The sequence below is a fragment of the Malaclemys terrapin genome, chromosome 12 (assembly GCF_027887155.1).
Source record: "Malaclemys terrapin pileata isolate rMalTer1 chromosome 12, rMalTer1.hap1, whole genome shotgun sequence".
Lineage (NCBI taxonomy): Eukaryota > Metazoa > Chordata > Testudines > Emydidae > Malaclemys > Malaclemys terrapin.
The window spans coordinates 2,663,575-2,685,502 of NC_071516.1; the positions used below are offsets into that span (position 1 = coordinate 2,663,575).

General features: G+C 52.2%; 1 protein-coding gene across 2 annotated transcripts in view; it reads right to left on the reverse strand.

Moving 5' to 3' along the window:
• HM13 (histocompatibility minor 13) overlaps window positions 1–6,971 on the reverse strand; it is a 29,350-nt gene extending 22,379 nt beyond the window's left edge. The window contains exons 1-3 of one of the 2 annotated variants that reach the window (XM_054045765.1): window positions 6,740–6,965; window positions 4,164–4,262; window positions 941–1,023 (exon numbers count right to left, since the gene is read on the reverse strand). In XM_054045765.1, coding sequence (XP_053901740.1) covers window positions 941–1,023; window positions 4,164–4,262; window positions 6,740–6,934 — 377 coding nt within the window. In that variant the 5' untranslated portion in view covers window positions 6,935–6,965. Of the gene's footprint in view, window positions 1–940; window positions 1,024–4,163; window positions 4,263–6,739 lie in introns of both variants that reach the window. The other variant, XM_054045764.1, reaches the window with a different exon arrangement.
• Window positions 6,972–21,928: the final 14,957 nt, after the last annotated feature.

The following is a 21,928-nucleotide window of genomic DNA, read 5'->3' on the forward strand; positions in this document are numbered from 1 at the left end:
CCAGATCCTACCCTACTCTAAGGTTCAAAGGGCCCTTAAATGCTGCCTTCAGTGGGCGACCAGTTTCCCCTGGAAAGACGGAATCCTCAACTGGTGCAAAGCTGGCAGAGCCGGCCCCCTCTGGTGGATCGGGCAGGAGGGGGTGGGCTGGAGTACACCAGACTGTAGTGAGCCTTGCTGGTGTCACGAGCTCAGACTGCTCTAACTTGCATTGGGAGGTGTGGCTAGCCCCAGGCATGGGGGATGGAGCAGAACAGTGGCCCAATTCCACCTGTTTCCTGGACTGTATCACATTTCGTCCCAGCGCCGCTGAGAATTTAGCCTGCAGTTTTCACTGAGGTTTGTGCTTTGTAAACCAATTTCCCAACCGGCTTTGCTGAGGCACAAGCTCTGGCAATAAAAGTCCATTGAGGATTTCACAACCATCTCTCACGGTTGCTGTTCAAAGCAAAACGTTCTCTGTGTCCTGTTTAAATACAAGCTACGCTGTAAGCTCCTCAGGAGAGGGACAGTGCCTTGCTGGCCATGCACACCTATGGTGCAGTAACAGCATAAATCCAAACTCTTTTGCATGCAGCGTAGCCCAGTGCTTTGTCCACTAGCCTGGGGCTTGGGAGAGCTGGGTTCTATGCCTGGCTCACCCACTGGTCTGCTATGTGACCTTGGGCAAGTCACTTCACCTCTCTATGCCTCAGCTTCCCTGTCTGTAAGTCAGACATGCTGCTGCTGCCTGCCCTCCTTTGTAAAGTGCTTAGAGTTCTACGGATGAAAAGCGCTATGTAAGAGCTAGGTCGTATTATTACTGCTGCAAGGTAACTGCACTCTGGGAATAAACCAGTCCAATCTGCCCTCTTCTAGGTGCACATACGCCATAGGGCACTCCCCTAGTCACCAGGACAGAGTTTACCATACAATATTGAGGTACCCCCCCATTTTTTACCTGATGGTGTGAGACAGGGCTAGGATCCCCAAGACAAAGAAATACATGGAGAGCAACAGGTTGATATATTCTTGAGAGAAGATCTGGAAGGCAAAAGAACGAGATTCGGTTATAATAGCAATTCCCACCTTGCAGGTGGCAGAAAAGACAAGAACCCCTTTACATGTTACCCAGCTGTGATGTAACTAGCAGGTTACTTGCCACTGCTTTCTAGTCACAGTTGTGACAAGTGACTAAGAATGACTAAGGGAACTCAACATATTTACTATATTTCATACCAGCAGGGTTAAAATAAAAAAGGAATAAAATAAATGACTAGTCCCCCAATCACATAATAAGGGCTATGTGGGATAGGTGGCCACCTCTGGGGTCTATGCTACCACAAGCAACAGCGAGCCATTCAGAATGGTTTAAAAAAAAATAATAATAATTTTTTTTGCAGGAAAGGGCACTCATTTTTTCCAAACAATTCTCTTTTGGAGAAAAATTCAGCATGTGATTGGAGCATGAAATTGTTTGTTAAATTCATGCAACAGCCTGAAAATAAAAAATGACCAAGAGGTTGACCTAGTCCTGCCTCAATCTGAGGGACTGGACAAGATAACCTCTTGAGGTCTCTTCCAGCCCTACATTTCTAGGAAAACTGAATTAAGATGGCATTCCCACTACCCTTCAGTTCCAAAGGCATCCTACACTCATACTCCGCCCTAGTTTATCTGAGGATATTATGAGAACCCCAACTTCTCTGAAATGCAAGTGCAGCCTCATAGCCTGCATTCAATTTCTCTCTGAGAGAGAGAGAGAGAGAGACACACACACACACACAACCTAGCTAAATGTGCCAAGAAACACTTAAGGCAGCCTTTGAGCTTTTCTTGTACTCTCCTAAAATAGAGAGAAATTAAGATACAGATGCCCATTGCAGAGTAACATCACAGTAACAATTTAAACCTGTCCAAGTGAAGGCTCATGTACCAACATTAGTTTGTCCACACTGCACACATTTAGCACTTTCCCTTGAGACACTTCACAGCCAGACCTGGCATGACCAAAAGATAAGGGCTGGTAAAGGTACCCGAGGAGTCCTGCTAGGATCCGGACACTGCAGGAGATTGGATCTCTTAGGGGGAACACCTTCTCTGACCACAGGCAAGAAGGAACTGACCAGAACGTTTGATGGGCAGTATTTGTAACCATGGTGGGGAGATGCCATAAATAGTAGGGACCCTGGCTTCTGGTCTCCCCTATTCCAGAAGCAAGAACCCTATCCAGATGGTATTTTTAGAGAAGTATTCCCCCTGCCCCAAAGCTCACATAACTCAGATATGCCTGAACCAATTTCATTCAAGTATTCTAAAAATAAATTCCCCCTGGGCTAAAGACCAAGAACGGAAGATTACAGCCCAGAGAAGTATGAGAAAGTTGTAAGTGACAAAGGATTAGAATAGCAGTTGAAACGAATCCTTAACTAAGGCCTCCTCCATCAAAGAAAGGCTGTACCACTTTAACTAAGCTGATTTTAAATTGTAAACGAGTTAGGCCTGTACATCCCCCTATGTAGACACACTTAAGCCAGTTTAAGCTTCAGTTTAAACTGGTAATTTGCTACCTTAAGCACAGCTACATAGGGGATTCGTACGGGTTTAATTACATAATTTAAAGTCAACTTTAGTACAGGTTTCAGAGTGGTAGCCATGTTAGTCTGTATCAGCAAAAACAACAAGAAATCCTTGTGGCACTGCAGAGATTAACACATTTATTTGGGCATAAGCTTTCCTGGGCTAAAACCCACTTCATCAGATGCATGGAGTGGAACGTACAGTAAGGAGGTATAAATACACAGCATATGAAAAGATGGGAGTTGCCTTACCAAGTCAGGGTTGCACTGACCCTACTCACTACTGTATGTTCCACTCCATGCATCTGATGAAGTGGGTTTTAGCCCACTAAAGCTTATGCCCAAATAAATGTGTTAGTCTCTAAAGTGCCACAAGGACTCCTCGTAACTTTAGTACAAACATTCTCACATAGATGAAGCCCAAGTCAATTCAGTGCCACTATTCTCATATACAAGGCCTAAAGCCCTTACTGCCATGACCTTTAGCTACAGTTCTGGCATTTTCATGTAACCTGGGATGTGGGCATGGGCGCCAGGTTTGTATAATTTTTGGTGGTGCCCAGAATGGGTCCAGCAGAGCCGTCCAGTCCATAGGACGGACCGGGGCAACCGCGGGAAGAGGTGGGACGAGGGCTTGGGGGAAGGGGTGGAGTGGAGGAGGGGCAGGAAGAGGCAGAGCGGAGGGCAGGCTGGGGCCGGGTTACTTGCTACTGACAGCGCCAGGCCCCCCACTAATCCCCCAGGCCACCCTGGACCCTACGTCCAACTGAAGCTTGGGGCCCGGGGCGGTTGCCTCGTTCCATCCTATGGACAGGATGGCTCTGAAAATATCAGCCCAAACGTTGGTGGAGCCAGGCCCACCTTCCTGAATACTGGTGGAGCACGGACACCACGGGCCCATATAACTTGCCGCCTATGGATGTGGGTGTAGTAATTCTCTGAGGCTTCCCCTATGAAACATGTGGGAGATTATTTTTACTTATAGACAATGTCACCTTTTAGCTTCTCAGCTAGCTGGATAGCTGGCATTGATAAATGCCTAAGGCGGGTTACAGCTGGAAGGAATAGGAAACAATGTCGGAAGAAGCTACAGTTCATATACCTTCATTCTCCTCTGCTTTCAGTCAGGTCACTGAGTTACCACTTACTACATCTCAGACTTCAGAGACAGCACCACAGCGTGTCAGGGAAGGCCACATGTGCTTAGTAGTCTGAGAATCGACTCAAGATTTCCATTGGTTCTTTGGCCTTATTTTATAAGCAATTACTTGTACACAGACTCAGACTTGCCATAAAAGTCAGATAATTCAGAATACAGGCTGTGACTCCATCCCTCATGTCTCTCACTGCCTAGCAATGTTGCAAGGACCTCTAAAACCCGTGCAATTTCAACATAGTGCACACCCAGAGATCACAATACAGCAAGCCAGAAAGAGCCTTTCAGACTCCTCTTTGAGATGTCCGCACTGCAGGCTGTGATCAGTCTTGAGGTGATTTAAACACGAATGCAGTAAGGTAGAGAGGTTAAAACAAACAACGAGCAAAGAAGGGAGTTTCCACATTTCTATGGCCCCCAACAACATAGGATCTAAGTGGCTTACTTACTTTAAAGAAGAGGTAGAGTCCGAAGAGGGTGCAACTGGCGACAATGGGAAAGCGAGCAGCGTCCCGACTGGTAATCGTCTCTGGCATATCTGAGGCATTCTAGAGAGGGAAGAAGAGCACATCTGTAGATTAACCTGCTCTCCGTATCAACACATTGGGGAGAAGAGGTCCAGAAGCACCAGCGGAGCTATCAGCTTGCTGAACTCTGCAGAACTAATCAACACTGGGCTCACACGGACGCAGGTTGCTTGCTGGTTTCCAGTCATCCCTGCCGAGCCTTTATTAAAAGCAGAAACTGATACCTGCCCACCTTTGTCCTAGCAGGAATTGCCAGAGTTTACTACTTTTTTCCTTGGGGAGAAATCAGCAGGCCTTCTGAGCTGACCTCCCTCCCCATATCTCTCTTCCTAGTCCCCCAGCCCAGCAGAGGAGTGCTGGACACTGCTGGCTCTGCAGCGCCCTCTGTGCTATTCTAACATCAGAACTGTTTCAACATTATTCATATTCTTGGCTTCATTTACCGTCCCCATCTGTGTGTACCATAGGTTTATTACCCATTGAATGACAGTTCTGTCCAGCCACGTATTTACTCATCACATTCTTAGGATGCGCCCCTGGATTGAGCCCCTTACTAGTGTGAAAGATGTATCAATTTTGTAGATTCCTTTAAATAATTTTGGAAGCGTCTGTTAGGTAACTTGAAGTCTCTTGTTTTGACCCAACAAAGTCTGGTTCTCTCAATGTAGGTCCTCAGTTCCTGATATGACCTTTTCCCCCCCTACACTGCATCCTCTCCATGACATCAATAGCCTGGCTGTGGTACCGAGACCACACGGCAGAGCACACAGGCTAGCAGTCTACTTGGCATGCTGAAAGCAGCGTCACTCAGTGATGGTTACCAAACAGCTGACTGCACTCCACACTTGGCATTAGCTGTTTGGCTAATCAAGACACAGAAACTTTCACAACACACTTGCAATCCCGCCTGAGCAGTATGCGCCCTACTGCTGCAACTTATGCAAAACAACCATATGAAAGTAGCGACGACTCATAGAGAGCATACAGCTGGCTGCTACACAGCATTCCCCAGCTCAAGACAGTATCTAAGTACCCAAAGAATTGCTCATTCTCTGCAGCAAGGTCTGTTAACTCCGCAGCTTTATTTCCATTAGTGCATACTGAACAACGCGGCTATAATACGCTCCCAAAGCTAGGCATTAGAGAAGAAAATGTTATATAACTGGGAAAACCAAGGTGAGCTATCATTACTAGACAGCCCCCAAGAGGGGGACAGGATAATGCGCAGAATCATACAAATGCAGGGTTGGAACGGACCTTGGGAGGTTAATCTAATGCAGTCTTCTGCAATGAGGCAGGACCAAGTATACCTAGACACTCTGAAAGGTGTTTGTTTAACCTAAGCTGGGAGCAGAATTCTCTCAGACAGGGAAGGCATCTCCGTGGAGGATAGTGAGAAGAAGCAGGAGTTTTTCCAGGGAGAAGGCCAGAGGGATAGAAACAGAACCCAGGCTCGGCTCTCTCTGGTGGATGCATTACTCAGAAAGGGATGATGGTGCTTAGAAGCTTTCCAAGGATATATGAACTTCTCCTGAGCCAGTAGGGGCACTATCCAGGGGGCAATAACCAAGAAGGCAGAAGTACCCATGGGTTACCTCTCTCCAGAAGGGGAGAATGAAGGCAGTACTAGGGAATGAAAGCAGAACCCTATGGGTCACAGACAGAGATGAGGGACCAGTAGCTAGAGAGCATCTCTTGCCAGGAAGGGAGCAGTAATACCTGGGGGTATGAAAACGTCGTGGCCCCCCATGTGTGACATATGGCTCCCAGTCCTTGGAGGAGGTTCAGTCAAAGGGAATGCTCAGGACTCTTCTCTCCATGGCACGAGAGGAGAAATCGCTGAGATCAGAGCCAGACGCTCAGGACGCCTCGGTGTCTCAGGGGAGCAGTGGGGGACCACAGCAAAAGGCAGACCTGTCACTGGGGGTCCCAGACCCCTTGTGGGGGTCAACCGGAGCAGCAACAAGGGGAATCACGGCCCCTCAGCGTGGGAGGTCCCTGGGGATGCTCCAGAGCATGAGTCCCTCCAAGGGGCCCGGTCGAGCGGGGGGTGGGGGTCCGGTCCCAGGGGGGGGTCCGAGCGGGAGGTGGGGCCGGTCCCGGGGGGGGTTCGAGCGGGAGGTGGGGCCGGTCGAGCGGGGGGTGGGGGTCCGGTCCCGGGGGGGGTCCGGTCGAGAGGGGGGTGGGGGGCCGGTCGAGCGGGGGGTGGGGGGCCGGTCGAGAGGGGGGGTGGGGGGGCGGTCGAGAGGGGGGGTGGGGGGGCGGTCCGGGGGGGGTCCGGTCGAGCGGGGGGGTGGGGGTCCGGTCGAGAGGGGGGTGGGGGTCCGGTCGAGAGGGGGGTGGGGGGCCGGTCCCGGGGGGGGTCCGGTCGAGCGGGGGATGGGGGGCCGGTCCCGGGGGGGGTCCGGTCGAGCGGGGGATGGGGGTCCGGTCCGGGGGGGGTCCGGTCGAGCGGGGGATGGGGGTCCGGTCCGGGGGGGGGGGGGGGCGGAGGTTACCTTGCTCTTGGCACAGGTGACGGAGCGCAGCGCCCCGAAGAAGATGGGCAGCAGCGCCATGAGCACCAGGCTGCCGTAGGCCAGGGCCATGCCCTCGGGGGTGGCGGGCGGGCGCGCCGGGCCGGCGGCGGGGGCCTCCCCGGGCCCGCTCACGTTGTGCGCTTCGCTCAAGGGAGCCGTCGCCTGCTCCGCCATCGCTGCCTGCTCCCAGCGCGGTCCGCACTTCCGGCCCGGCAGCCCCGCCGTGTCAGGGACACGTTCCCTTACGAGCCGGAAGTGAGAAGCGCGCGTGCGCCAGCCTGGCCCCGCCCCCTAGCAACCGAGCCGGCTCCGTTACCAAGGCCCCTGCTGCTGCGGCTGCACCAACCGGGGAGGAGCCAGGGCCACGCCTAGGCCTAGAGCAGCCCCCGCCCCCAGGCCGGACCCCCACCCCTGGTCCTCCTCCCCCCAGCTTCTGGCAAACAGAGGCTAGGGACACCACCCCTGCCCAGCCTGGCTCATAGCCATTGATGGACCTATCCTCCATGAATTTATCTAGTTCTTGTTTGAACCCTGTTACAGTCTTGGCCTTCACAACATCCTCCGGCAAGGAGTTCCACAGGTTGACGGTGCGCTCTGTGAAGAAATACTTCCTTTTGTTCCTTTTAAACCTATTCATTTCATTTGGTGACCCCTAGTTCTTGTGTTCTGTGAAGGGATAAATAACACGTCCTTATTTACTTTCTCCACACCCGTCATGATTTCATAGACCTCTATCATACCCCCCCAGTCGCCTCTTTTCCAAGCCGAACAGTCCCAGTCTTATTAATCTCGCCTCATACGGAAGCTGTTCCATATCCCTAATTTTTGTTGCTCTTTTCTGTACCTTTTCCAATTCCAATATCTCTTTTTTGAGATGGGGGGGGGGGGGGGGCAGATCTGCACACAGTATTCAAGATGTGGGCATCTCATAGATTTATATAGAGGCAATATGATATTTTCTGTCTTACTATCTATCCCTTTCTTAATGATTCTCAACATTGTTAGTTTTTTGGACTGCCGCTGCACATTGAGTGGATGTTTTCAGAGAACTCTCCACAAGGACTCCAAGATCTCTTTCTTGATTGGTAGCAGCTAATTTAGACCCATCATTTTATAAGTACAGTTGTGATTATGTTTTCCAATGTGCATTACTTGCATTTAGCAGCATTTGGGTCCCTCTTTCTGCTCAGTCTAGTCAGGATCTCTCTCAGGATCGGGATGATGAAGGCCTGACATCTCAGGAGACGGTGGGCATGGCAGCCATGATGTTGAAGCTCGCTCCAGTAGCCAATTTTTCTCCCCAAAGTCTCTTTCTTTAAGGATTCACAAAGGAATGATGATTGGAATAGCCCAGCTCATTCTTTTGTCCACCAATTAGGCCTAGTTTCTAACCCAGCAATTTTGGTTCCCTGATTTCTGGTTCCACTTTTCTTGTTTACCAAGCCTGAGCTTAACACAGTCCATGAGTTATTTCAGGAGGTCTTTTTGTTTGGACTAATTCAGTCTGTCTCACTTTCATACTTTTTCCCATCAGCTTTTGTTGTTATAGGTTATTGTGACATCTTATGACCTTTCAAGTCCTTCTTACAGTTGAACTCACAATTGGGATAAATTTGTAAGCCCAGTTATTACAACGGGTAATAATTGTGATCACACAGCTGGCACAGGCCTAAGGCCATCACAGCCGAGGTGTTATAAATATTTTCTTTGACAAAGTGAGTACAAACTGTTATATAACTAGACATTTTACACAGCAAAACTCTGCGTCCCCCATGGCACAAAATAAACCCGGCCTTTTAGAGCATGCAAGTCAGGTCTTTTTTCTAAATGCCACAATTGTTGCTACATATTCAACTGGATTCAAGTATTACAGCTATAGCAATGCCAGCGTGTTATTGATTAGCTAATCAACCAGATCTCGAGTTGCGAGCCGAGTGGCATTTGCTAGGCAGTTGCCAACAGCAGCAAATTCCCAAATGAGAGACCCCCCAGATTAGAAATGAGAGAACTCTCATTCCTTTTGGTGTCTGGAGATTGACCCACATTCCGATCACTTAAGCTGAAAGAGATGGAGAGCACACCCTCTGACAGAGAAAGGATATTTGATCCGGACATGCTTCACCTTGAGCAGTTCAGGCAGTGCAAAAACCACTTCCGTGTGGAGGGCTTGCCACAGACCTGGCCCCATGTCTTCGTGAGATTTCTGTCGAAACAGAGCCACACCCCCAGGCTAGTGGAAATATAGTGCACTACCATGCAGAGGGTCCAGTGTTGGGACTTGTGCTGTAGTCTTTCACTCCTGGGTTGGCACTAGAGAGTAACACAGCAAGAGGGAGTCCCCCTCAGATCGGCTGATTCAGAAGTATTCATGTGGGCGCTTAGTGAGGGGCGGGGGGGCAGCCATTTCCAGCTCTCCTCAACCAGAATGATGGTGGGGTTGATACAGAATTCATACTATGAATGGGAAATAAGAGCGGGGGGAAAGATAGAGGGTTGCCTGGGTCACCAGGAAGAGCTTGGAGGAACCATGATAAAACAAATAAATCATCACCAGAAAACTCTTACCCGAGCTGGTTGCTTGGAGTGAGCTGCTGTTTAACCCGAGAACCGCCAGAGGTCAGCAAAATCCAGCTGATAGATGCATGGACTTGATGCGGCCTGTGTGGAAGAGAAGACTTTGCAGCACCTCTCTCCTCTCTCTATAATCTGCATCCGGAGGTCGATACTACTGAGCGATTGCATGTGTCTGCTTGTGTTCAGAGAGCTGCAGTATCTGAACTGGGCTAGCTTGGGACAGCAGTTGTTTTTCCAGTTGCTGAAAAGTCTATGATGCTAGTTTGCTGCCTAGGCAGGAGTAGAGTAACTGCTCTCTCAACCAGGACATCTTCACTCACAATGGACTGGGGAAAACACAAGACAAAATGGAGCCCCAGCATCTAAACGATCAGCCCTTAGCATAAGAGTGCTAGCCAGCATGTATGGGTCTGGCTCCCTTCAGGGCAAGGATAGCATCCATTCAGTAGTCACTACCTGGGGAACAAAAAATTGATAAGAGGGCACTTAAATCTCGCAGACAAAGGTATAACAAGGGCCATGTGCAGCCTGGAAGTTGTAGCTAGGCAAATTCAGACTAGAAATACGGTGCAAATTCTCAACAGTGAGAGCAATTAACAACTTACCAAGGGATGTGGTAGATTCTCCATCCCTGGAAACTTTTCAATCCAGATTGGATGTTTTTCTAAACGATCCGTTCTCGGTCAAACCAGAATTAATTCAGGGAAATCCTATGGCTTGTGTTATCTTGGAGGTCAGAGTAGATGATCACAATGGTCCCGTCTAGTTTTATAATCTATTTAGACTGTGGTCCTTAAGTCTGTATTTCAGGACTAGATACCACTGGGAATAGGTGCTTGATAGACAGACAACTGGTGTACTCCCTGGCCTCCCTGCAGCTCTGTGTAAAAGGGTACAATATGGGGGGGGAGGTTCTCTCTTTTTTCTTTATTTGTAGGCTGTTCTATGGAGCATCGAATGCTGGGGCTGAGCAGAGCAGTGTAACTCCAGTTGTAGTTTGTGTTGTGGAGTCAGGGTACCAAAAACCTCCTTGTTGAAGATGTGGTGCCAAGAACCTCTATGCTTTGCAGATGAAGTCATGGTCCAACCCCTAAAGTAAAATCTCTGTCCATGGCCAACATAGGGTACGAAAGGCTCAGCCACTTACTGGTTGGGGACGTGGTAGAAAAGGCCTCCTGTCCTGTGCCTGGAGATGTGGCCTAAGGGCCTTCTACACTGGTTGTACAAATGAAACAGACCCTGAGGATGCCCGGCCTGTCTCCAGGAGCAGTGTGTGTTGCTAGCTCCTTTGCTCACAATGCTTCTAATACTCAGAGTGTTGCATATTTAACTTTCCTCGCAGCTGCTTCTCCCTTCTCTCCACCCTCACCGCCAAGACGGGCACCCGAAGAAGGCAATAAAAGAGAAGGTGATAGATATACAGCCAGCAGAGGAATCTGAATAAATTACTACGTCTGGCGCTATAATCGTTAACTAATGTCCCTGTTTTATGCTGGGCTTCCCTGTTCTGGGGCTGGCTGGTTCAGAGTGACAGTTAACCGCTCTGAATCTTCCCTTTTGCCTCCTTGGATCCTTCTCACCCCTGTTCTTCCTTGGATCCCACCTGCGGCAGGACTCCGCAGACAACTCTTCAGGAAAAATGCCTCGTAAATGAAAGCAAACTTTCCATGCAGCTGGACAGGAGCCCGGCTCCACTGGAAAATTGGCTGAAATGTGTGTTTTCCTTGTGAATATTTCCTTCCCTCCTGGGCTGCTGGCAGCGTGGCTGTGTTATTGAGCATCCTCCTTAGCTTATACACTGAGGCTGCTAGAGTGGTGTCCCCCTTTCCTCATCTGCCGGAGAAGGGGTGGGAGGGGCTTGGTGCATTTGGGACACTGTGTCCTCTTCCCAATTCATCCCTGCAATTAAGCTCTTTTGAAATCAGTTCTTCTGCTTCCTGTGGAACCGTCTTCTGATGCCTAAGCCTGTCTGTGTCGGTGTCTATCTCAGAGTTTAGTCTCGGGGTCTTCCAGACTGTAGGAGCTAGCCCTGAATCAGGAGATCATTCACACATATTCTCTGATCGGAGAAGTCCTAAAATTCAAACCTGGTAAAGGCTTCCCTTCTGCAGTGCACAGGGTCAGTGAGCCCTTTTTGTCCACCAGAGAAGGACACGGTAAGCAGTCGTGTCCTTCATTTGTAGCAATGAGGGATAGAGCCGCTCTGTTTCCAGCAAATAAAACATTACTATCCGGAAACTAAGGGAAACTGGGATTTACTCTCATAAAACATGGCGACTCTAGCTGGGGCTTCGCTGGTGCAATTAGAGGCCCGGGTTTCCTATGACTCTGAGGAGGAGAGTTTAGGTAGTCTCAAGTTGTTAAGCCTACTTGGTAAATTTAATCTGTCACAAACTACCAGTCACTGAACCCGAAGAGTCATCTGCTTCACTCGTGACTAATTACCTCGTGGGCTGTGCCTCTCGCGAATGTGTTGTAAGGAGACCGCAGCCCTGCTGGGGCTTCAGAATGTGCATTAATGTCTGAGTTGCCAAGTGGAATTCAAGGTGTTGGTTTTAAACGTATAAATCTTTAGTGATTTGGGTCCTGATTACCTGAGAGTTGGCCCTTCTCCCCATGCTATACTGGACCTAGAGGGCTAAAAGGAGCCAACTCCTCTCTCCCTACGGCTGCTGGCTCCAGGGAATGACAGAATCCTTCAAAGCCTTACAGGCTGCCCCAACTAGCCGAGGAGAGCACAAAGAAATAGGACGAAGGCTCCACTTGCCTCTTGAGAGGAAAGCAACATAGTTGAGTTATCAATGCACTGGTACCGCTGGGAGGAAGAGTTTAGAATAGGCTTTGCCCAATCCCCTTTAGGCTCCATCTTGTATAGATGAGACCCTCTTGTAACAGGGCCTCTGGATTTTCCAGAGGAATTTAGTGTAGGTAAAAGGTGCACCACTGGCAGTCCTGGAGCCCGAAGTCCCTGTATCCACAGGACATGCAGTAGCCGTGCTGCCTTCCTTCAGCCTGCCCCATCAATGCTCCCCAGCCCTGGCCTGGAGGGACCACCTCTGGGGAGGCTGAGGTAGTTCCGTCTCATGGGCCATTCAGTTCTTTGCTAAGACGGGGCTCGGTGCTAGTTTAAATTCAGAGTGCAGGCAGGGCAAACGAGCCCAGGAAGGAAAGAAATACGATTGCTTTAATTTATCCCCTTAAAAAAAAAATCTATTTCAGGGCTCAGAGGGGATGATTCCTAGTTTCATATTTCAGGCAAGGGGGAGATAGAAAGGTCTCGAGGGAGCTCCAGTCCTGATTTCCATGGGGCTGGTCTCCTGACCAGGACACTCTCCTAATCCTTTCATTGTCTGTCCTTCTCTCACGAACAGCAGGTGTAAAGCATATTCTAAACCAGGGCTTGGCTGGTAACCCCTTCATGCAGGGCAATCTCTTCCCCTTACTGCCCTCTCCCGGCCTCTACATGACTTTATCTCAACCCCATTCAGTCCCTGTCCCAATCCCTTGCAAGCCGTAGGACTCCAGCCCCAGAGTGTGCTCTTTGTCAGCGATAGACACACGCACATCGTGGAATCGAGGCTTCTCGTTTTCCATGCCAACTCAGGGTGATGATGACTGAATTCTGCCCTGCGTCAGAGGCATGGTTGAAAAGATCACTCCCAAGTGGGCTAGAAGAATCACCAGGGGAGAAAACCCTTTCAGCCTTTTATTTTATTTTTTCTGTTGGAAGAACCAAATTAGTGTCAAATTCTGCTCTTAATTACACCGGAACAATGGTGCTGACTTCAAAAATGCAACCCTGGTGCGCCCCAGAAAAGAATTGAGCATCATGTGATCAGGGCCATGCTTCCATGATGCTGTGGTGTCCATGGCTTGCTGCAAAGTCTCAGCTTCCACTTTAGAAACCATATTTCTACGTTGCCTGGTTGCAAAGGTGCCCTAGATAAGCTGGATGGAGTGTGACTGATGCAGTGCTGTCTGCCGGAGTTTGGAGACAGCCTGAAACAATAGCTTGGAGAGGTGTGAACTGACCCATTCATTTCCAAGGGTTGTTAAATCTGAAACCTGAGGATAACTATTTCAATGCTAACACTGTTAACTATTTCACTGCTGAGCATTTTAGCAGAAACATTCAACAAATATTTCCCCCATAATTCCAAATTGCCATCCATGGCTCCCCCGAGGGGGAATATAATTCCAAACTAAATAACCCAGGGTGACTCTACTGACTGTAGAACTAATGTCCATGGCTGATACCTTTACAAAAACAACAATACCGTTTTTAATTGGATGAAGCTGGTGTGGAAGTTCCATGTGCTGAACCCGATGACACAGAAGCCAGGGATCTTGATGCAGAACTGAAGGCCAGCTTTCTGCAGAATAGCTTGTACCTTGCATTTGACAGGGTGCCACCTGGGAAGTGATGTGTTAAGCTGGAGAAGGTGGGGAGTAGCACAGAATTGTAGGGTGAGTAAGGAATTGGCTAAAGGAGGGATGACAACGGGTTGTGCTGAAAAGAGAACTCTTGGGATGGAGGGAGGCTATTAGAGGAGTTCCTCAAAGATCAGTCGTGAGACTGAGCTCATTTAATATTTGCACTAGTGACCTTGCGTGCGAATGAAATTTGCTGATGGCAAAAACTGGGAAGCACCATCAGTACAGAGGAGTGGAATATTAGCCAGGAAGAACTGGATGACAGAGGACTGGAGTAATAGAAATAGGATGACATTTAATACTACATAGTGCACTGTCATGCACTTAGGGACTATTAACAAGAACTTCTGCTTAACACACTTAAAACCGCCTTCACCAAACAAGGACGCTGCACCAGAGACGTGGACTGCATCATGGAATGGGCCACCCAAATACCCCAAGAGAATCTGTTTCAATACAGAAATGACCCCTCTGCCCCCAACCAAACGCCCCTAGTTGTCACCTACCACCCCACCCTGTAACCCATACGGGGGATCATCAAACAGCTACAACCCATACTCAGTGGGGACCCCATCCTGAGAGAAAAGGTCCAGCTTGGCAGGGGCTTTGTTTGTCATGAGGATGGGGAGAGTCTTTGACACGATTGAAGAAACTGGATTTAGAAATAAAGTTGTAGTGCTCTGACACCTGCTCACGGACCATTCTTTTCCGCTGACAATGGCAGGAAGCACCAACAGGCTCGACTCAGAAGCTCGCCAGTGTCATGTGTCTGGGCGTGCTCAGATCTCTGGCTTTGCAATCAAGCCCTGGCTAGCCATTCCTCTGGCTGGCGTGAGTCTGATCCTGGGGACAGCAGCCTCCATGAATTGCAAGGGCAGATTTCAGGGCAAAAGCCCTTAGTCCTAAAGGGGCAGATTACAGAACGACACTTTCAACAAGCAGGACTGGTGGATTTCGGGATCTCTAGCTAGCTTCTAGCATTTATAATGCACCCATCACCATGGCATTTAGGCAGGCACCTTGGACCGAGATACGATGACCCCAGGATAGTGGCTTCAGGGTTCCAGGAAGAGTTAATTGCTGGGATATTAGTCATCTGCTAGAGAGAGTCCAACAGTGGGGTAGCAGTGAGCCGAGTGGAGAGGTCAGGAGAATAACAGGAATTTTCTGCAAGAACATGTGTTGGGAAAGCAGGAGGGACTTTCCACTATCATTGTACTAGAGGGATTTGGAACATGACCTGCCTGCAGCCTGTAGTGAGGAGCAGGAGAAGCGCCAGACCATCCTTCCCAAAAGCTTTTCTTAGAGCCTCTCCATGAGAAGATGAACTGTGGCACATTTTATACACGCGTAACCGTTTCCACCCCAGGCTGCTGGTATGGCCCACGTAGATCTGAGATGCCTTCTCCGCCCGCACGCATGCACACACACACGTTAGACTTCACACAGGCACTGTTAGCAATCTTCATTCAAAGCAACAAAAAATTTCAGGGTCAAATCCCCAGGTTGGACCCTTTTTCCCTGCTGAGATTCACAGCTGCAAACCCTGTCCCTGTCCCTTTGGTGCATCTTCCCAGCACCAAGCTCTGGAGATGACCTTGGTCTGATGCCCCTCAAGTGGGGAGGGGGAACCCCACACTGCATTTGAGAGGATGAGAGACAGAGAGACACTGCCTCACTTCATCTCTCAGCACCACCAGAAAGAAATGGGGAGTGCAGGATAAACAAGGCTACGTAGAGAGAGAAGCAAAGGAAGGGACAAAGAGAGATTGGAAAGGTGGGAATGGGGAGAGAGAGAGAATAGAAAAGAAGTGACGGTTTTGCTACTCCCCTGCTTCTCCTCTTTAATCTCTCCTCTCCTCTTTTCTTGCCCTGTAAACAGCTGAAATGAACCTTTTGTTTCCAGAGCAGAGGGGCTGTGGACTGAAAAGTGACCGAGAATGCTGCCCAAAGAGGCTGCAAATGGCATTATCAGTCAGTTGAGATATCCAACCTCATGCCAGTAAGCAGGGGAGGAGGGAAATCCTCCATCAGATAAGAGACAGGCATGCCTGTTCTGCAAGGGGGAAACCTACCCGTGCTGAGACGGGGTGGGACCGGGGTCAGCCTTGGGCCCCTCTATTGAGAGCCTGTCCATGTGGCAAACACAGTCTAGAGTGGCCCTTACTGTGTTTGCCTTCTCCGGAATGGTTGTCACTTTCTCTCCGATGCAGACCTTGCCTTGGTCAGGCTGGGTTACTGAGATGTGCTTCTGCTTCTCTTGAAATAGCACCAAAAGCTTCAATGCTCACAAACTGGGGTTGCCTGCCTGCTCCTTGGGATAGGAGCAAGACAACTGAGTCCCCTGCAATCTACTGACCCCCAAAGGATCCAATGCAAAGTCCTGGCAATGGCAGAACCTTCTGTAAGTCCTAAGTATTAGGGTGAGATGTGATTGTGGTATCTTCCGACCCAGCAGTAGCAGTCAGAAAGCATTTGGGCCCCTCGCGTCAGTCAGGAGCAGGGGCGGCTCAGGTGAAGAGTCTTGGCTCACGTACAGCAAGTCTGCCGGAGTCCTACACTAGCTGCCCTCAAAGCATAATACAAATCTCGTTTATTTCGGTTGGCCTGTTTTAGGTTGGGGGTGGGCCCCTCCCCTTGCGTGTGTATTTACTACCCTTCCTCGTTACTATCGCTAGATGGGAATTGATCCCGGTGCAAGCAGAGTGGTTTGCCCGATGGCTATTAGGCTTCTCCCAGTGCCAGATATTTTTTTACACTGTCTGGCTGCGTATTGCATTTGGCTGGTTGATTCTTTGGCATTTGGTTTTTATTGTACGTTTCTTAGATGCCTCACAATAGTTGCCTTATAAAAGGACTAAATAAATAAAGTAAAAATGGTTCTGTCCCCATGGCCCATTCAAAGCCTGGCCTCTCTACCAAACCCTGGGCCAATCAGTGCCAACTGGGGGGGTGTTTTCGGAGATGTGGACACTGTTGGAAGCTGGATGAAAACTCAACAAACTCGTTCCACCAAGGCCACTGAACAGCCATCGAATGGCAACAACTTTTGGTCCCCAATGACCCAGTCTGGATACCAATGAGTGACTTGGAAGTGAAAAGACTCAAGATCCTATTAGCAACTGGCTGAGTAAAGTTTAGGCCCAGATCCTCATCTAGGCCTAGATCCGCTGACTTCAAGGGAGCTGCACAAGTTGACATCAGTGGGGGGCTCTGGCCCCTTCTTTTCAGTTAGTACATTGTGGGCTGCTCCTGGCCACTTTAAACGCTAATTGCATTTTCTTTCCCATCCTCTAGGTTTTCTCGGCCTTCCGTTTCCTGCGGTGCCTCCCAGGCAGCAGATGCTACTTCCCGAAAGTTGCACCACTGATTGTCTCAATCCCCTGAGCTCACTCCTGCTCTCAGTTACAGCTGGGCCACCTAGAACATTAACAGGGATGCCCAGGTGTGACTGAGAGCAGAATTGGCCCATTGCCTTCTGTCCCGTGTGGGATGCTTTTCTCCGAGAACCTGCTTCTGCTGAAACATTGGCAAAAACCCCACTGGCTTCCTCAGAAGCAGGAGCAGCACCGACAAGCTTCAGGGCACGTCCCACGGAGTCAGCCAATGGCTGGAGACAAATAGAGGGCAGCAGCCCTAGACAGGGAATTCCAGTGAAAGCTGGCACCTGGCTCCTACTGGTTCCCGCTGGCTGGCTAGTGGGTTTTGGGACAGAGCAATGGGTTGACTGGTCCGCTGGATAGCGGAGGTCCTGGTTCGTGTGGAGGGACCAGAGGCCGGTAGCAATCAGTGGGCACCACGTGAAGCAGGGTGCAGTGTGTCAACACTTACACCTGGGCCAAAGACGTGCAATTGAGAACGGCAGCGTTTTGCACCCGCAGGGTGGGGTGTGTGCAGCCGCGCAGGGGGCTGGAGCCTGCGTGCACAGAAGCAGGCAGGGGATGCTGGGAGGAGCAAGCCCAGACGTAGCAGGTACTACTAGATCCTTAGAACAGGTGCATGGCGTGCTCCCTACAGGTCCGGCCTCCAGCCACTCCTAGCCTCACCCGTGACCAGTTCAAGGCCACCTCCAAGCCACATGGTCACACTCCCTTTGCACTCCTGGCCCGTGGCAGCACGAGAGGAACGCTAGCTCCGGCCGTGCACTGGAGGCAGATTCAGAGATTCCTGGGCCAGAAGGGACCGTTGTGATCTTCCAGCTTGCGCTCCTGTGTAACAGGCCCGCGAACGTCCCCCAAGGAACACCTAGAGCAGAGCTATTCGAAAAACCTCCCCCCTTGCTCTAAGAGCCATCAGTGATGGGGAGCCCCCACATTCGGCCGACGGGCTCCCCATTCCCCTCTCCCCGCCTGCCCTGCCCTGCCGTGGCCCACGCTGTGACGGACGGGCAGTGCCGCTCAGGAGGGGTGGGAAGCAGGCAGCTGAGGCTGGCTTTACGTACCTGCGTCAGGTGCCGCAGTGCGTGCAGAATCCCTGGCCAAAAGCCCCCCTCCCTTCCTTTCCCAGCGGGTCAGTGTCGCCCCCTTGGCCTCTCCTCCGGGCCCTCCAGCAGGGCTGCATTTTTCTGGGTTTGATCTCATTCTTTCCACTCTCCTCCCGGCCTGCAGCCTCTTGCCAACTTTCCATAATGACAGCCCCGCCCCCGCCTTTCGGCGCAAGCGACTGCAACCGTCTCTCAGCTGTTTGCACACAGGAGACATATGGATGCTCCCTGGTCGGCCGGGGCCGGGGGGGGCGAAGGAGGGGAGGGCAGCAGGGCCAGAGCTGATCTTCAACAACAACAAAGAGCTTTACAGATCAACGCTGACGCTTCGCAGAGAACTGTTTCCACTGCGCTTTGGAGTGGTGCCGCCCGGCCAGGCAGCCCAGCTAACTCCACACCAGGGCAGCACAGGGAATGCTGGGCTGGAAGAACCCAGCGCCGAGATCAAAGGGCATTTCCTGGGTCCAGCTGCAGCTAGGCGCCAAGGACTGTGAGCTTCCTCCCAGCAGTGCGCTGCCAGCGGCCAATGGGACTCCAGTGCCGTGAGCTTCCTCCCAGCAGTGCGCCACCAGCGGCCAATGGGACTCCAGTGCCGTGAGCTTCCTCCCAGCAGTGCGCTGCCAGCGGCCAATGGGACTCCAGTGCCGTGAGCTTCCTCCCAGCAGTGCGCCACCAGCGGCCAATGGGACTCCAGTGCCGTGAGCTTCCTCTCAGCAGTGCGCTGCCAGCGGCCAATGGGACTCCAGTGCCGTGAGCTTCCTCCCAGCAGTGCGCCACCAGCGGCCAATGGGACTCCAGTGCCGTGAGCTTCCTCCCAGCAGTGTGCCGCCAGTGGCCAATGGGACTCCTCCAGTGTGAGCGTCCCTGTAGCGGTGCCTTGAGGAAGCCGCTAGATCCCACGTGGGAAGAAGCATTTTGCGGAAGGGGCAGCTGGCTGTGTAGCATATAAAGGAGCAGCAGCCCGAGAGCGGTCACTGTTTAGTAGAAGCTCTCGCCGCTCGGAAACAGAGTTTGTTGGTTAGTGAGAACCTTTCAGCAACACCCCGGGGGCTGCAGAGCAGATTTCTTCGGGGTTCCTCTGGCTACTGAATAGTGCAGCAGCCCAGGGCAGATTCTGAGCTCGCTGACAGCTGGTAAATCTGGAGTAAGCAGCCGTCAGTGGAATCACTCTGGATTTGCCCTGGGGTAAAGAGCAGCAGAATTCAGTCTCTAGTTTTCTCAGGAGCAGGAAAGCGGCTTTTACACCCCCCGGCCCCCACCTCCTTTCAGCTGCTTAGATTAATGACTGCAATTCACCAGAGCTTTGCATCTCCCCCGCTCTCCCCTTAAACAATTCTTCCCGCGCCTGATGCTAAAGATGCACGGCGAGTGGAAACTCCCGACCTGACCTGGGGCGGGGGCGGCTGGCCAAGTCAGCTCTGGCCTGGGGCCCAAACCTCCGAGCAAGCTACCACCACGAACCACTTGAAGGCTCTTCCAGCAGCCGCAGCTAAATAAAAGACAAGCCGAGAGGGGGTTTTGCTCCTTATCGGAGTCATGGATTCCTCCGGTCAGGTTCTGCAGCTGTGGGGGCTGCGCTCCCGGTGGAGAATCGCTCACTCTTGTCCCTGGCATACCAGTCCCATCACACCCAGCAGTGGGGATCCTGGCCGTCCCGCTGGGGAAGTGTGCTGCTCCCAGCTGACTAGCCAGGACAGGGGGAGAGCTGGCCATTCAAAGGGCGGATTTCTGTGGCCTCACCCCCACCCCATCAGTGCTAGCCTCTCTCACCCCGCTGGGCCCATGCAGCCCAGGCCCGTTCTCCTGCGGCTCCGTCCCATCCAAGGCTGTCGCTGCCCGGTACATCGACCGGGGAATTCAGCCTCCCAGCAGCTCTGCAAGGTGAGCACGAGTCCCCTGTAGCACAGACGGGCCCTTAATGGATTCCCCAGGACCAGCAGCAAGTCAGGACTGGAAGCTCCAGGGAATAGCCCCCGGCTTTAACTGTCTCCTCCTCACTGGGCTCCTGCCCAGGGGATATGAGGTCCCCGTCTGGGCCAGGCTAGCCCCAGCATGGCCTGGAAGGGGAGATGCAGCGGGCACCTAGTGCCAAAGGGGAGCCTCGGGAAGGCCCTCCCCTCCCTGCAAAGCGGAAACGTGCCGTAGACCAGCGTGGGCCTTTGACGAAGCCGCGCTGCGAGCCGGAGGCCGGTGGCGTGACGCAGCCCGGGGCAAGTGAGCTCAGGGGCTGGCCAGACTTGGAGAAATCCCTTCCCCTCCCTCTGTGTGAAAAGGGCCCGGTTAGCTGCCTTGCAGGGCTGCCGGGCCGAGGCAATCACCCGGGAGGAGCTCGGAGCGCGTACAGAGCAGCCCAGCCGGGCGTGCTCCGGGACTGGCACGGCTAGAAGTAGCTTGGAGCACAAGCCTCCTCTCTGGGCTGGTCCCTCCTGGCCGTGTGAGCCAGACAAGGCAGGTCAAAGGCCGTGGGACTCACCTGCTAAGCCCAGGGCCGGCGCTTCCACTAGGCGACCCTAGGCAGTCGCCTAGGGCAGCAGGATTTGGGGAGCGGCATTTTGCCGTCCTCGGCAGAAATTTGGCGGCGGGGGGTCCTTCCGCTCTGGGTCTTCGGCGGAAATTCGGCGGCGGGTGTGACGAACTGGGACTGTTCTTGCTGGGGTGTGGGAATGCTGACAGGGGAGTGTGACTAGGATGGTCTGCATCGGAGGATGGGAGTCGGCCCGAGGGAACATACCTGAGCTTGTAACATGAGAACCCAGGAGGGGGTTGGAGGTCAGGTGACTCCGGGGCCCGGGAAACTGACAAAGGCTGTGGGAGGGGTCGCTGAAAGCAGAGTGCTGGAAGCAGGCTGGAGAGATGGCTGGGAGGCAGAGATGGCTCTGACCCCCCAAGGGGGGTGGGCTGGCATGCCCTGGGACCCCAAGCTGGACCTAACTGAGGGGGGCCCCGTTGTCTGTGCCTGCAAGACCTGTCTTGGACTGTATTCCTGTCATCCAAATAAACCTTCTGCTTTACTGGCTGGCTGAGAGTCATGGTGAATCGCAGGAAGCCGGGGGTGCAGGGCCCTGAGTCCCCCAATACTCCGTGACAGCGGGTCCTTCACTCACTCCGGGACCCGCCGCCGAAGTGCCCCGAAGACATGGAGTGGAAGGACCCCCCGCCGCCAAATGCTCAGAGGAAGAGCACTGCTGCCTAGGGCGGCAAAAACCCTGGCACCGCTCCTGGCTAACCCACCTCCATTCGCTGGCTGGGACAGCTGCAAACGGGCCCTCCTCTCCACTGGCAGCTGACCAGGGCAGTCTGTGGCCCAGCCAGGCCGGGCAGCCTGGCCCTCCGGTGACAGGGCCAGCTTGGAATTTCACTCCCTGGGGAGCCGGGCAGGGAGCCCCCGTTCGGTTTCTCACTCCGGGAATCACTTGCAGGCACGAGCCGCTCTTGTTCCCTGATGACAGGGGCCTGCTCAGCTCCCGGCCAAGTGCTCCAGACCCAGGGGTCCCCCCCTCTCCGGGCAGGGTTCACCTTTCAAAGTGGAGTCAGGCGAGCTTGTACAAGATCAGATGGATGGTCACCCACAGGCTGGCCCCATTAGCCCAGCCCCAGTGCTGGGTCCCAGCCTCCCACAACTCCCCTCCCTGCCTGGGCACCCCAGAAAGCCCTCCCGTTCCCACTCTTCTCCATGC